The sequence below is a fragment of the Apodemus sylvaticus genome, chromosome 5 (assembly GCF_947179515.1).
Source record: "Apodemus sylvaticus chromosome 5, mApoSyl1.1, whole genome shotgun sequence".
Lineage (NCBI taxonomy): Eukaryota > Metazoa > Chordata > Mammalia > Rodentia > Muridae > Apodemus > Apodemus sylvaticus.
In genome coordinates this window covers 142,470,052-142,483,455 of record NC_067476.1, presented here as the reverse complement: position 1 = coordinate 142,483,455, position 13,404 = coordinate 142,470,052, and the positions used below count along the sequence as shown (strand labels likewise).

The 13,404-nt window shown below is 50.1% G+C and overlaps 1 protein-coding gene across 1 annotated transcript in view; it reads left to right on the top strand.

The window, feature by feature from the left end:
• Positions 1–11,634, top strand: part of Soga1 (suppressor of glucose, autophagy associated 1) — a 68,469-nt gene extending 56,835 nt beyond the window's left edge. Inside the window, exon 15 of the mRNA XM_052184118.1 lies at positions 3,380–11,634. Coding sequence (XP_052040078.1) covers positions 3,380–3,526 — 147 coding nt within the window. The 3' untranslated portion in view covers positions 3,527–11,634. The remainder of the gene's footprint in view (positions 1–3,379) is intronic.
• Positions 11,635–13,404: the final 1,770 nt, after the last annotated feature.

Here is a 13,404-nt window from a genome sequence, read left to right as displayed (position 1 = left end):
GGAGGGACTGCAAATGAGGAATGAGTCACAAGGTGACTTCTTGTGAACCAATCCCCTAATGAATAAAGGAGCCAGTCACTGGGCGAGTAGGCAGAACTTCCGGGTTGGACAGAGGAAGAGAGGAAGCTGGAGAGAGTTAGGTCCTTTTGGACAGGGGTAGCATGAGGACGAGATGTAGCTACGCGTGTCTCCCGGTTTGACTGGAGGATCCATGAGGATTCACCTCTGGAGGATTTAGATTTAAAAAAGGCTTACAAATTAGGATTTTAGTTGCCGCACCCAGTGACTGAGTTACATTCATTTCTGAACTAAGTTTGTGTTGTGTTTTCCTTCACACATCCGTGGGTTTGGCTGAGATGCACTGCAAAGGACGTGGGGGATTTGAGGCACGGGGTTGTAGAGGCAGCTACCCGCCAGTGGGAACTTAAGAGTCCGGCATAAGCCGGGCAGTGGTGGTGCACGTCTGTAATCCCAGCACTCTGGGAGGCAGAGGTAGGTGGATTTCTGAGTTTGAGGCCAGCCTGGTTTACAGAGTGAGTTCCAGGACAGCCAGGGCTATACAGAGAAACCCTGTCTTGAAAAAAAACCAAAACCAAATCCCCCCCCCCCCCCAAAAAAAAGAGTCTGGCATAGCATCTGGCCAGTAGTTTAGGTTCAGTTTGAGTCCCAAGACCTGAGAACCAGGAAAGTTAATGACTTTAACCTGGTCTGAAGGTGAGCAGCCTCGTGGTTAGGAAGTACCCTTGTTTCAGTTTAAGTCTAAAGGCCAGAAAAGGGACCAGCAAAAGGTGCTTACCCCCAAATGTGATGACCTGGGTCCAATCCCTGGTGGCAGTAAGAAAACTGACCACAAAGGTTGTCTGGCCTTGGTAGAGTAAGAAAACGTACCCATTAAGTGTCCCCTGACTTCCTTTTCATGGTCACATACACATATATCCCACACTACAGAATAAATGACTAATAAAAAATAGAAGCAGAAACAGAACGCCAATGTCCTAGTCTGAAGGATGTCAGCCATGAGGCATTAGCTTACTTTGGAGGGAGGCAACCATTTTATCCGGGCAGAGTGGATGGCACCCACCCACATTAAAGATGGTGATTTTCTTTACCTGCCAATTTAAATTTCAATATTATGCAAAAGCACCTTCACATGAACACCCAGAATAATGTTGAACTTGGTGCCTAGTGCCCCATGTCTTCATCATAATAATAAAAAATGATCCTCCAAACCAGAAGTGACTGCCCACACCTTTAACCCCAGTAGGCAGACGCAGAGTGAGACCAGCCTGGTCTACAAGACAAGTTCCAGGCCAGCCAAGGCTACACAGTGAGACTGTTTCAAAAAATAAAACAATAACAAATGCTATCATGTCCATAAAACCATCACAGTAAGAAAGAGCCACGTGAGGCTGGGGCGTGGCCCAGCAGTTAAGAGCATTTACTTTCTTGCCGAGGAGCCGAGTTCAGTTCTTAGCACCCACCTGGTGGCCCACAGCCTCCTGTAACTCAGTTCCAAGGAATCCAGTGCCCTCTTCTGGCCTCTGGGCACTGCACACACATGGTGCTTTTACGTACAGGAGTCAAACCACTCAGACATGTAGAGTTAAATATATCCTTTTTTTAAAAGAAGGAAAGCAACCACAGAACTGGGCACGAGTGTGATTTGATGGTAAAACCACATACCTAGCACATAGAAATCCCTGGGTTCAATCCCAACACTTAAAAAGACATAGAAAGGAAAAAGAAGCGTGTTGCTGAGACGTGTTGCGTGCTTGTAGGCACCGTGTTATATCCTTTACGTGCCCTGTTTGATCAGACCCCCACAACACAGAAATACAACATGGCTTTTATTGTAGAGAAGAAGAGAGAAAGCCTCATAGCATGTCACTTGCCTAGCAAGTGGCCGAACTGAAAGAGTAGTCGGGTTCTACAACAGTGCTTTTCACCATTTCTTTGTTCTGATAGTAATTAAAAAAGGAATAGTCCGGGACTGGAAAGATGGCTCAGTGGTTAAAAGCACTGACTGCTCTTCCAGAGGTCCTGAATTCAATTCCCAGCAACCACATGGTGGTTCACAACAATCTGTAATGGGATCCAATGCCCTCTTCTGGTGTGTCTGAAGACAGCAACCGTGTATGTAGTCACATAAAATAAATAAATAAATCTTTAAAAAAAAAAGGAAAAAAAATGAATAAGCCAAAAAAGAATAATCCCAGCTTGTTGGCACACACCTTTAATCCCAGCTGGCAGGAGGCAGAGGCAGGTGGATCTTTGAGGCCAGTCTGATCTACAGCCAGGGCTACACAGAGAAACCTTGTCTCAAAAAAATAAAAAAGCTGGGCGGTGGTGGTGCACGCCTGTAATCCCAACATTCTGGGAGGCAGAGGCAGGTGGATTTCTGAGTTTGAGGCCAGTCTGGTCTACAGAGTGAGTTCCAGGACAGCCAGGGCTACACAGAGAAACCCTGTCTTGAAAAAACAAACAAACAAATAATAATAATAAAGAAAAATAATGAATATACCTAAATACGCATCAAACGTGAATCTGGAAATCCTCAGTCTCTGGAGTGATAGCACATGCCCTTAATCCCAGTACTTGAATAACTGAGACTGAAGCACCACAGGTTGAGGCCAGCCTGGGCTACATAGTGAATTCAAGGCCAGCTGGAGCTACACAGTATGACCCTGACACAAAGAAGCAAACAGAATAAATTGGAGGTGAGGATGTAGCTCAGTGGTGGAGCACCTGCCTGACTTGCTCAAGGCCCTAGGTTCCATCTCTAGCACTGGAGGGAAAAGTGCGAATTGAAAAATATGTATTTCCATTCAGAAGAACACTATAAAGCCATTAAGACTGAGGCCCAGGAGCTGAGGAGATGACTTGGTGCTTAAGAGTACAGGCTGCTTTTCCAGAGGACCTGGGTTCAATTCTCAGCACCCACATGATGGCTCATAATTGTCTGTAACTCTAGTTCCAGGGTATCCAAAACCTTCTTCCAGACTCTATAGGCACTCCCTATCTGCAGTGCACAAACACACATGCCAGCAAACTGCTCAAATACAATAGAACAGCAACAACAGAAACAAAACCAACAGAGACTTAGACAGTCACAGCAGCAGAAAAGTATTTGTATTTTGCAAGTGAGAAATAAGCTTTGGGGGGAAGCCGTGCTGTTCACGGATGTGTAGTGTTGAGCATCTCCACCGTGGACAGCATCTGCCTTCTCTGTGCCTTGCAGACTCTGTTAGAATGTGAATCCATTGCTGTCCTAATAGAAGTAACATGGTCTAGAGCCGCATGAGACATGGCTGAGTCCTGGCTTCTGGGTGGCTGTGGCCAGGGCTTCAGGCTGCTCCTAATCTCTCCTGTCTCTCCCCAGGAAGCTGTCTGTGACTGTAGCGCCCAGTCACTTGCCTCTTGCTTCATCCGGCCATCCCGCAACACCATCCGGCACTCTCCTTCCAAGTGCAGGCTGCACCCCTCAGAGTCAGGCTGGGGCGGGGAGGAGAGGGCAGCTCCCCAGTGAATCACAGCACAGCCAAGCTCCCGCCTCAAGCAGCCCAGACCCTGGAGATGAGGCAAGGGGTCATATCCTCAGCCTCAGTCCATCCAGGAGGAACAGCAGCTGTGCCACTGCAACAGAAGAGCCTTCACATTAAGGTAAAGCAAGGTGACTTGCTGACTGCTGGGCAGTGACCTCTGATTCCCAGGGGAAGGCAATGAGCAAGGAGAAAAACCAAACCTGGGTGACCAGGACTGAGCCTCAAAAGCACCTGGAGAACTCAGCAAGTCAGCTTTGGATTCTAAAGGGGGCCTGGTACTACCCACACTGCTTCTTAGAAGGATCCAGAAAAGGAGGCATTTCTGACCAGGCTCCAGGAACAGGGCTGACAGAGATGCTCCCTACTGACCACATGTGGAGGAGAAGCCACTGAGAGGATTCTACTTTGCCTAGCTCGAGGCTCTCAGAGAACTGGGCCTGGGTAGGACCGTCACCTCTTGCTCCCTCCTCTCAGCCCTGCTGCTTTGGTTGCCAGGCTTCCTGGAGCAGGGAAGGGGAACATGGCAGATCAGAATTCAGGGCCAAGTACACTTAGAATCCTGGAGCCCTGGAGCCCCCGCCTGTGCCCACATGTAGCAAGAGCTGGGGTTGGGGCAGGTAGGAGTAGGTAGGGTTCAGAGTAGGAGGCCAGAAGAGCCGACTCCCTTGTCATGGGGACAGGGACATGAAGGCCCAACTTTCGCAGGAGACTCCATGAGAACAGAAATGGTTAGCATCCATCGCAGCACCTGACGAAGAGGTGAATGCCTCCGTGGCACACCTCCATCCGTAGGGCCGCTTTCTTGGTAGCAGGGTTAGGTGCCACAGTCCTGCAGCAGGCAGCGAGCAGAAGCGCTCCCTGGGAGAGACTGTTGCTTAGGTCAGAGCAGAGAGCGCGCCAAGAGGCCAAGACGTAGCCCAAGACGAGGACTGCGTTGTTTATTTGCCTAGATTGTTTATTTGACTTTTTCATACTATAAATATTTAAGGTGATTTACTTTATTTTAATAATTTAACTTACCCCCCTCCCCACCCTCAGAGCCCCTAAGGTAATTTATTAGAGGTATCCTTGCCATTGGGACAGTGTGGGGCTTGTGACACCATGGAGCCCCCCCATGTGGCTGAGGCAGCTCAGCACCAGACTCAGGTCTCCTGGTTCTGTCCGAAGGGCCCTCAGCGGAGCCGGGCCTCTACACCTCGTTCTTCCCCCCCACTGCCCATTTAGGCTCAGAGCTCTACGTTTGTACTCGGCCCAGCTCTCCAGGCCAGACTGTAAATGCTTCAGACAAACTGCAGGCTAGAGTGATGTCATCACTCCCCAGACATCCTCCACGACCCTTCCCATCCCTCCCTTCCCTCCAACACCTCTTCTCATGAGTCAAACACAGATGACTGCAACTCTGTTCCTTCCCCGTTCCCGAAGTAAGAACTCGCAGGAAAACAGGATGGACTTGTAGAATGTTGTCTATTGCAGCTTTGCACACCGACCTGAGAGTGTCTACCAGCCTGCCAGCCTGTTCACCAGCGCTTCTCTTAGCCTTATAGCCAGTCACGGCTCCTCGAGCCCAAGTTCCACTGCCTGTCCTTCCTATACCCCTAGGAGTCGCCTGAACCACAGCAGCGGAACTCAGCCGCAGTGTGGGGAGGACTCACGTGCCTCCCCTTGGTGCCAAGGAACCAATTCCAGTTGTACACATGCAATGTGCCGCCCTCCTGTTCCTGGCTGGGGACCCAGGCTCATCCAGGGATGGATTGGCTTTTGTGCAGAGGTCCCCTTGGAAAGGCAGAGAACCAGCTGCATAGCTGGTCTGCTCCAGGACTAGGGGACGCCTCTACACTCCCACCTACCTGCACCCAGGCTATCTTTTGAGAAACACCTGGGCCAGTTACCCAAAGCCCCTCGACCCCATTCCCTATGGGCAGTATATCAGGGTCAGTGCTTTCCAGCAGCTGTTGACTCGTGTCCAGTAACTTGCGTGGACATAGTCAGCAGGCCAGTGGACCGTGGGCCAGGTCCCTCCAGGATGCTACTGCACTCCTCTAAGAGGTCAGAGGCCCCTCTAAGATTATTTCTTGCTGAGGGGACCACACCAGGCCACAAGCCACCAGAGGCCTTCTGCCACCTCCCGGAGCTACTGAGAGCTTGGGAGGCTTGGAGAAAAGTCCCCATAGTCCTGAACTTCGGGGCGTAGGGACCGTTCAGCCTTACCATCGTCTCCGTTTGGGTTGTGCACTTCCACTGTCTCAGCACCTGGCTCCTGTGGCCCCCAACAGGTGTTGCAAGCTCCAGGTCTTGTTTTTCAGTCCCCGTTTCTAATTCTTGCCTGCCACTGTGCAAGGCCACTTGTCACTGTCCCTATGGAAGCCTCTGGACATAGGGCTCAGTGGGGTTGAAAATGTTACATGTAAATATCAGTTTGGTTTGCCCTTTAACATTTGACTTGGTAACTGATTCTGTTTTCTTTGGGGATGGGGTGGAAGGGTTGGTTTGTAAATCTCTCTACTCTTTTGAAATGTAATTTCTAAGTTTGTTTGTTTCTTCAAATGCCTTTTATGTCTTGGTAACATTCCCAAAGCAGAAAACTGCCTGGCTTATATGGGGAGCACTCCCCTTGAGGCCTGGGGTCCTGGGAAGGAGCTCCACCCATCCTCCTATCTGTGCTCTTTCTGTTCACCTCTGCTTTTCTTCTTCTTTTCTTCTTCTTCCTCCTCCTCCTCCTCTTCCTCCTCCTCCTCCAGCTTCTACCCTACTCCCAGAACCAATGTCCCAAGGAGCCTTGGGGTCCCATCCTCTAAAAGACTGCCTGGCTTGTGCCTACCGGGTTGACACAGATTGGCTGGGGGCACAAGGGAGAGTTAAGTTACTTGATTGAAACTAAGCTAATGTCCCACCTCTTCCCTGGGCAGTGGTGACTGGTTTCGACATGAGACTCCGCCCTTTAGGGCCCCTGAGGAACAAGGCATCAGCATCCATTTCCCTTTGTCCCATAGCCTTTCTCCTCGTCCTTCTCCCACCAAGGCTGGCCTCTAGAGATTTTGTTCTCAGGAGCTCAGATTGGGCCCTGTCTCTTGGCTTCTCCAGGCATATTCGTCTACCAGCTGGTCTCTAGGTAACCAACCTGAGTACTCAAAGACTTGAGCTTCTAGGCACGACCTTGCCGCGCTCGCTGTGTACCTTTGATAGATATATCTATCCCTTTGTCCCTTACCCAGACAATACCCAGATTCTTCCCCATACCACACACCCAGAATGGATCCAGTTCCAGCCTCAACTCATGAGTCAAACACAGATTTAACTCAACTGTCCACTGCCTCCCTCTCTCCCTCCTCACTGTAATAGCAAACATTCTTCCACCGTCCTCCCTAGAGCACTGTACTCTTTAGGGGTCATATCACCATCTCCCCATCTCTTCTTAGTCTCTCAAGGGCAATTCTCAAGGGCAGGTTTGATTGGACAGGGTTTAGTGCTCTCATTCTATAAAGGGGAAAACAGGGAGAGTTTTTGCCCTGGGACCTTGGACCAGGAAGTCCTCAACTGTATAGCTGGATGCTTCCCTGCTTTCTGTACAAACTCACTGGGACGCTGGCTAGATTCAAAGCATCACAAACTTGCCACTGCCAAACCCAGAGACAGGCTTTCTTTCTTATTTTCTTTTTTCTTTTTTTTTTCTTTTTTTTTTTGTTTTTGTTTTTGTTTTTGGCACCAGTGACCAGTGTTTACATTCACAGTACCGGCCATTCATCACTTCAGCTTTCTGAATCAAGGGTCACAGCGCTAGGTCCTGAACAAGAGCCCTGTGCACTGAGCTGTGATTTGGGAGTGAGGGTGTCTCAGCCAAACTCTTATTTGGGTAAATTATTCCAGTGGTTTTCAACGGGCATTAAATAGTCTTCCACCTTAGTCATAGGCTTCATAAAACAACAGAGAGGCTGGCGGCGCAGGCCTCTAATCCCAGCTCTGGAAGGCGGGAGCAGGAGGCTCAAGGTCAAAGCCTCTTTGGGCCATGCACAATTTTCTCAGGTCTTATCTCAAAGATGTTAAAAAGTGGTGGGTAGCTCAGTGGTCAGCGCTTGCTTCATAAGTGTGAGGCCCTGGCTTCTGTCCTTACTGTTGGGAAATAAACAAAACTGGGAAACCAGGGGATGAGAACTAAGGACGTGTATAATTACACAATTTAAAGTACACTCCCTTCCTCCCCATGCTATATGTTTGTCTTTTTATGTTTTAGACCCTGTTGTGCTATGTATTCCTGGCCGATCTGGAAATTGCTATGTAGACCTTAAATCTGTGGTGATTTTCCTGCCTCTGCCTCACAAGTTCGGGAATTGCAGGCGTGCACTACCATCCCTAGCCTTAAATTTCTTTCTGGAGTTTCCTAGAGGCCCTGGTGAGAAGTGAAACACTTTTATCAGCCAATCATGATTGTTTCTAGAGACAAACTAATGTGGAACCTGAGATCTCTTTACAGACCCTGGAGCTATACCAGGTTAGCCTAAGTTAAGACATGTTTACCAGAAGACTATTTACAAAATAATGAACTGCCCCCCCTCCCCCCAATGACTTTGGCCAAATCACATGGCTTGTCTTTGCCTCAGTTTCCTCAGCTATAAAGTGGTGGCTGTGGAGAAGACCAAATACATCGTGCCTGTTTGTCTAAAAAAAAAAAATGCTGAAGTTCTATATAAATCTGGCTGACCACACTCTTTTTAGCCATCGAGACCCTCAGCACCCTGGCTCCCGTGGTGATGGCGTGTACCGCCTTCCCTCACCGGAGGAGAACCTCACCAACCTGCTCACATCTTTTAATGCTACTGGCGTCCTTTTGTGTGCGTATGTGCATGCGTTGGCACATGCTGGGGATGAGATTCAGAGCCTAGCGCATGGGAGGCAAGCATCTTACTGCTGAGTTACGTCTCCAGCACCTAAGAGGCTTTTTAAAAAGAATTTACTGCTGAGCAGTGGTGGCACACACCTTTAATCCCAGCACTGGGAGGCAGAGGCAGGCGGATTTCTGAGTTCAAGGCCAGCCTGGTCCATAGAGTGAGTTCCAGGACAGGTATTTACTTTGTATCCTCAGGTGGCCTCCAACTCACTATGTACCCAAGGATGGGCTGGAACCTTTACTGCCTTTCTGCCTCTCTCACCATTGGCTTTTGCCACCGCCCTTGGCCTTAGGTGCCCTTTAAGTAAGATCTCAGTACTGTGTTAACCACCGCTATCTCCAGAATTTCTTCTTGGTCCCAAACTGAAATACCACACCCCATAATAATTACTAACTCCTACACAGTAATCCCCACCCCACCCCAGGCCGGATGACCTCTGGTTTGCTTTCTCCCTTCTTCACTGGCCTGTTTTAGGTATTCATGTAGATAGAACCCAGTAGTTATCATTTGTGTCTCACCCCTTTACGTTATACAGGTGGAGAAGGGCGTGGCTTGCCCAAGGCCTCTGAGCAAGACAGAGGCATAGTTAACAGCATATCTCAGAGCTCCGGACTCTCCGATTCTATACCGTAGTGAATGAAGCATCCTCACACGCGCGCGCGTGTGTGCGTGTGTATGTGTGCGTGTGTGTGTGTGTGTGTGTGTGTGTGTGTGTGTGTGGTTGGAGTTCACTTTCCACCTCACATACCTCCCCTCCTTCTTTATCATTATCCTAGTCTCCCTTCTGTCACTACGATCTACCTGGTTTCTGCCACCAGATGGAGTGGCCCTAGCCTAGGGCCAAGTTTTCTCTCTGGGGCCCTGGGCTCTCTATAGCACTAGAGCCTCCTAGGTCCTCTAGTGTGCTGTTCCCTCCTGTGATTTGTGTGTGACCTTGGCAGTCTCCCCCCGCCCCCATCCCAACAAACTCACCTGCACATCCCATCTCGAAAGTGCCATGTGCAGTCTGTCTCCCGATTGCAAGGTTTGCTCTCGGGTCTGGAATTCTGTCCGGGGTTTATTTTGTATTTCCTCTCACTAGAGGCACCCGCTTCTTCCACGGATCGTGCCACTCTGTCCCTTCTAGTCCTCCTCATGAGGTGCATCCCACTCTCTGCCTCCTGTCCTCCTTGTCCTCAGTCTCCCAGTAGCATGACCTTCCACCGGGAGGATGTGTGGTGGACACGGACTTGCTCTCCACCTTTGGGCCTTCTCTGCCCAGCCCACTTCTGGTGGCTTTGGTGTAAAGCAGGGGAAGCTCGCCCTCTCTTGCTTTGCTTTTGTGCCTCTCTGCCTATCCCATTACGTCTCTCCTGCAAATCAGCTCATCTCCGCAGAACCCAATCCCCTAAAACAACAGCATCTGCAGTTTGCAGAATCCACAGATTCTTGAAAGGGGACCCAGGTGTGGTCCTGGGCCACAGTCCCTGTTCAGGTCTTCTCCTCCACCTGGCCACTTTCCTGCCTCACCCTCCTGACACCCTCCTCTTCCCTCTGCTCACCCCACTGACCTGGCCTCCTCTTCCTGTCTTTCACTAGCTCCCTGGACCCTAAAGGGAGAGGTTTTGGTTTCCTCAGAATATCCTGGAAGGACTGAGGCAGTTGAGTCCTTGTCACACCACATGCAAAGCTACCTGTGCCACTTCTATGAAGAGAGACCTCAGCTGGCAGTCTGGAAACCTACCTATCCCAAGTTTGAGCCTCCCACTTTTACAGTCCTCTTGGGAGCACTATGATGACCCGATGAGCCTCAAATGTCCTTCATGTCTTGGGGCTCTGTAGCCTCCCCTGGACCGACCGGGCCCTGGCAACCCTTGTTCTTGCCTCAACTATTGATCTTGTGCCTTAGTCTACTTCTCCACACGGGGGTGGGGGGTGCGGGGTGGGGGCTGGGGGGGCCTCACCCACCACATCATTCCTCGCATCTATCCAGAACTTTCGGTGCCTCTTCAGCTGGGCCTTGCCAACGTGGCTTGCCTTAGGAATACCAGGTTGCCAAGGCAGTTGGGGCCCCACTGGCAACTCTGTCCCCTGTAGAAGCGTCACCAGGAAAATTGGCGGAAGTGCAGGCTGTTGGCCCCACTGAAGCAGGCCCAGCAGGCTGGGGTATGAAGGAGCCTCCCATCGTTCTGACATAGGCAAGTTTGCCAGCAGCAACGAGGTTGTGGGCCCAGGTGAGATTTCAGTGCAGCCTGGGTAGGAACTCGGGCTAGCCTGAGCCAAGAACAGTGGACAACAACCGGTCAAGGGGACTCCTAGATTCAGGGCCTCTGGCCCCACATGGAACAACACTGGCATTTCCTCGTTCCTCTGGAGAGGGGGCAGCGGTCACAGTTTTCCTGTTGTCTCTCTGCCTTCCTTTCAGCCCAGCTTGCCATCCCCCACTAATTTGGATTTCCGGGAAAGCTGCATAGGTGGTCACAGCAGGCGAGGGGCTCAGTCCCTGGAGGCAGGAGACCAGAAGGACGCTTTTCTTTCTTTTTTTTTTCTTTCTTTCTTTTTTTTTTTTCCGAGACAGGGTTTCTCTGTATAGCCCTGGCTGTCCTGGAACTCACTCTGTAGACCAGGCTGGCCTCAAACTCAGAAATCCACCTGCCTCTGCCTCCCAAGTGCCCGGATTAAAGGCAAGTGTCACCACTACCCGGCCAGAAGGATGCTTTTCATTTATCCATTGGGATTCTCACCTCATGCTCCCATGCTGCACCTCATCCTCCCGATTCCAGCGAGACTGTGTACACAGTGCCAAAAATCAGTTCCAACTCCCAGCGCCCAGGGAAGAGAGAGAGTTTGCCTTTCCTCTCCATCCTGGCTCCCCCTCCTCAACCTGGCCAATACTGTGAAGCCCCTTCCTGCTCAGTCGGGTTTCCTGGTGAGGGTCCTGCAGTCGTGGGCCCTGTGGGACCCCTCAGGAGGGAAGGGACCAAGGGCCTCCTTGGGCCAACTGTCCACCTCTCTCTCCCACTGTTCTGTCCTTCTCTCCCTTCTACTACCCCCACCTCTGCTTTTCTATCTTTAAAGGTTCCTTCCCAGGACATACTGGGTGGTAGGACAGCATCTAGTCCACCTGCTGTCCTTGCCCTGTGTCTTATTTCAGACATGAGACCTGTACAGTGTAAACTTACAAAGTGTTTTTAATGGTTGTAGATTGGAAATAAAGTATGTCATATAAACCGTTGCCTGCTCTCTGCTTTTCCCTAGAGAGGCTGCTGGGACACCAGCCTCGTTGAAAGCTGACACCAATCCCCCTGGAGCTTCATAGGAGGAGGGGAAACGAGCCAGCTGGCTAGTTGGCAATCACTTAGATGGGGCCACAGATGAGGGTGGGAGACAGGGTGGGGGTGGGGTATGGGGTGGGGGGTGGGGGGGTTCTGGTAGCTCATGTCTCTCAGGAAGTGTGTCACCACTGCTGAGGAACAAATGTGCCACGTTCAAGAAGGAGAAAAGTAGAACCAGACTTTTCCAAAACACTCTTACGATAATGTATTATGGGGGAAAAGATACTTTAGGCATTGCAGTGTAGAATTAGTACCCAAATATATCTATCCTACCACGGTTGCGGGCTGAGGATTTGGGAGCTGGGCAGTTCTACGTCAGTGTTTCAGGAGGCACGCAGTCAGAAACCAATTAGGCTGTGAGTATTTGCACCTTTGTGCGTCTGGGGATGGAAGCCAGGCTTTGCCTCAGCATGTCAGGCAAGTTGTCTTGCAGAGAGCTTTGGGCCCAGGCAGCCTAAGTCATTTGTATTTCTAACCAGAGCTTGAAGAGTCCTTTACAAAATAGCTAACTCACAAATCTGGCGAGTCAGTACTGGCTATGAAGTAGGAGACTCAGTTCCTCAGAGGGTGGAGACGCCTGTGGGTTACAGCGTAGCCACAGGCTTTCTTCCAGGAAAGTGATCTTTGATTGAGCAGGGCAGAAATCACAATGTCTTTTATGGTTAAGCCTTAAAAGTTACATTTCTAAGATATTTTATTGATTATAGAAATTAGCTGTTTCTAGAGTAAGAGGAAACTACACACCTGGAAAAGCTCTGGTCCTTGGGGTCATCTTGGAAATGGTTTACTGTATGTGAGGGACACAGTAAAGAAGCTGCCAAGGTGACCTCTCCGGAATATGGTTAAGGTTTTTATTGTAAATATAAGACTGGACAGCCAGAGGCCTCTGGAAGGGTCCAGAGCAGAGAAGGAAGACGACTGGCCTTGGCCAGGGCTTCAGAAGTGGGAGAGAACAGTGGAGATAGCAGGATAGAAGGAGAGAGAATAGAGAGGGGGCTGGGGAGCGGAGACGACTGGCTGGGGGTAGGAGCTGGAGGGAGTTGAGAATGGAGGAGGGGGTGAGAAGGGCTAGCCTGGGTAATAGGTACTTCTGATAGTGATGGAGCCTGGAGAGCGCCATGGGCTTTGCTAAACTGGTGAGTGCCGCAGGTAACCATATGTCCCTTCTGCAGGCGGAAACCAGTTTTACCAGTCTTAGAGGAATGCGGTTGTTTTTTTTATTTAACTGCCAGAAATCCTCCTATAGTCCCGTTTTAGCTCATTTCTGGATATTTGGACAGCCTGAGACCCAACACTTATTTTTATAGATCTCTTTGGAGGTAGGGGGGGTCGGGGTAGGGAAGGGTGGCTAACAACCTGTGCCAGCCATGGAGGATATAATAAATGGGCCTGGAAAATAAGATTAAGGAAATAAATTAATAAATATAATTAATAAATAATAAATTAAGGAAGTGGGGGGGAGCATACCCAATGTTGGAGGTTGATCAGACAAAGGGGATGGTAATGGACTGTAGGCAGGAAACAGAGGAGAGGTTCACAGAGAGCGCATGCCTGAAAGCCTAGGAGAAAGAGGCAAAGACAGGCATGTGGCATACAGTGCTAATCCCAGTACTTGGGAGGGCAAGGCGGGAGGATCAGAAGTTACCGTGTCATCTTTGGCTATAT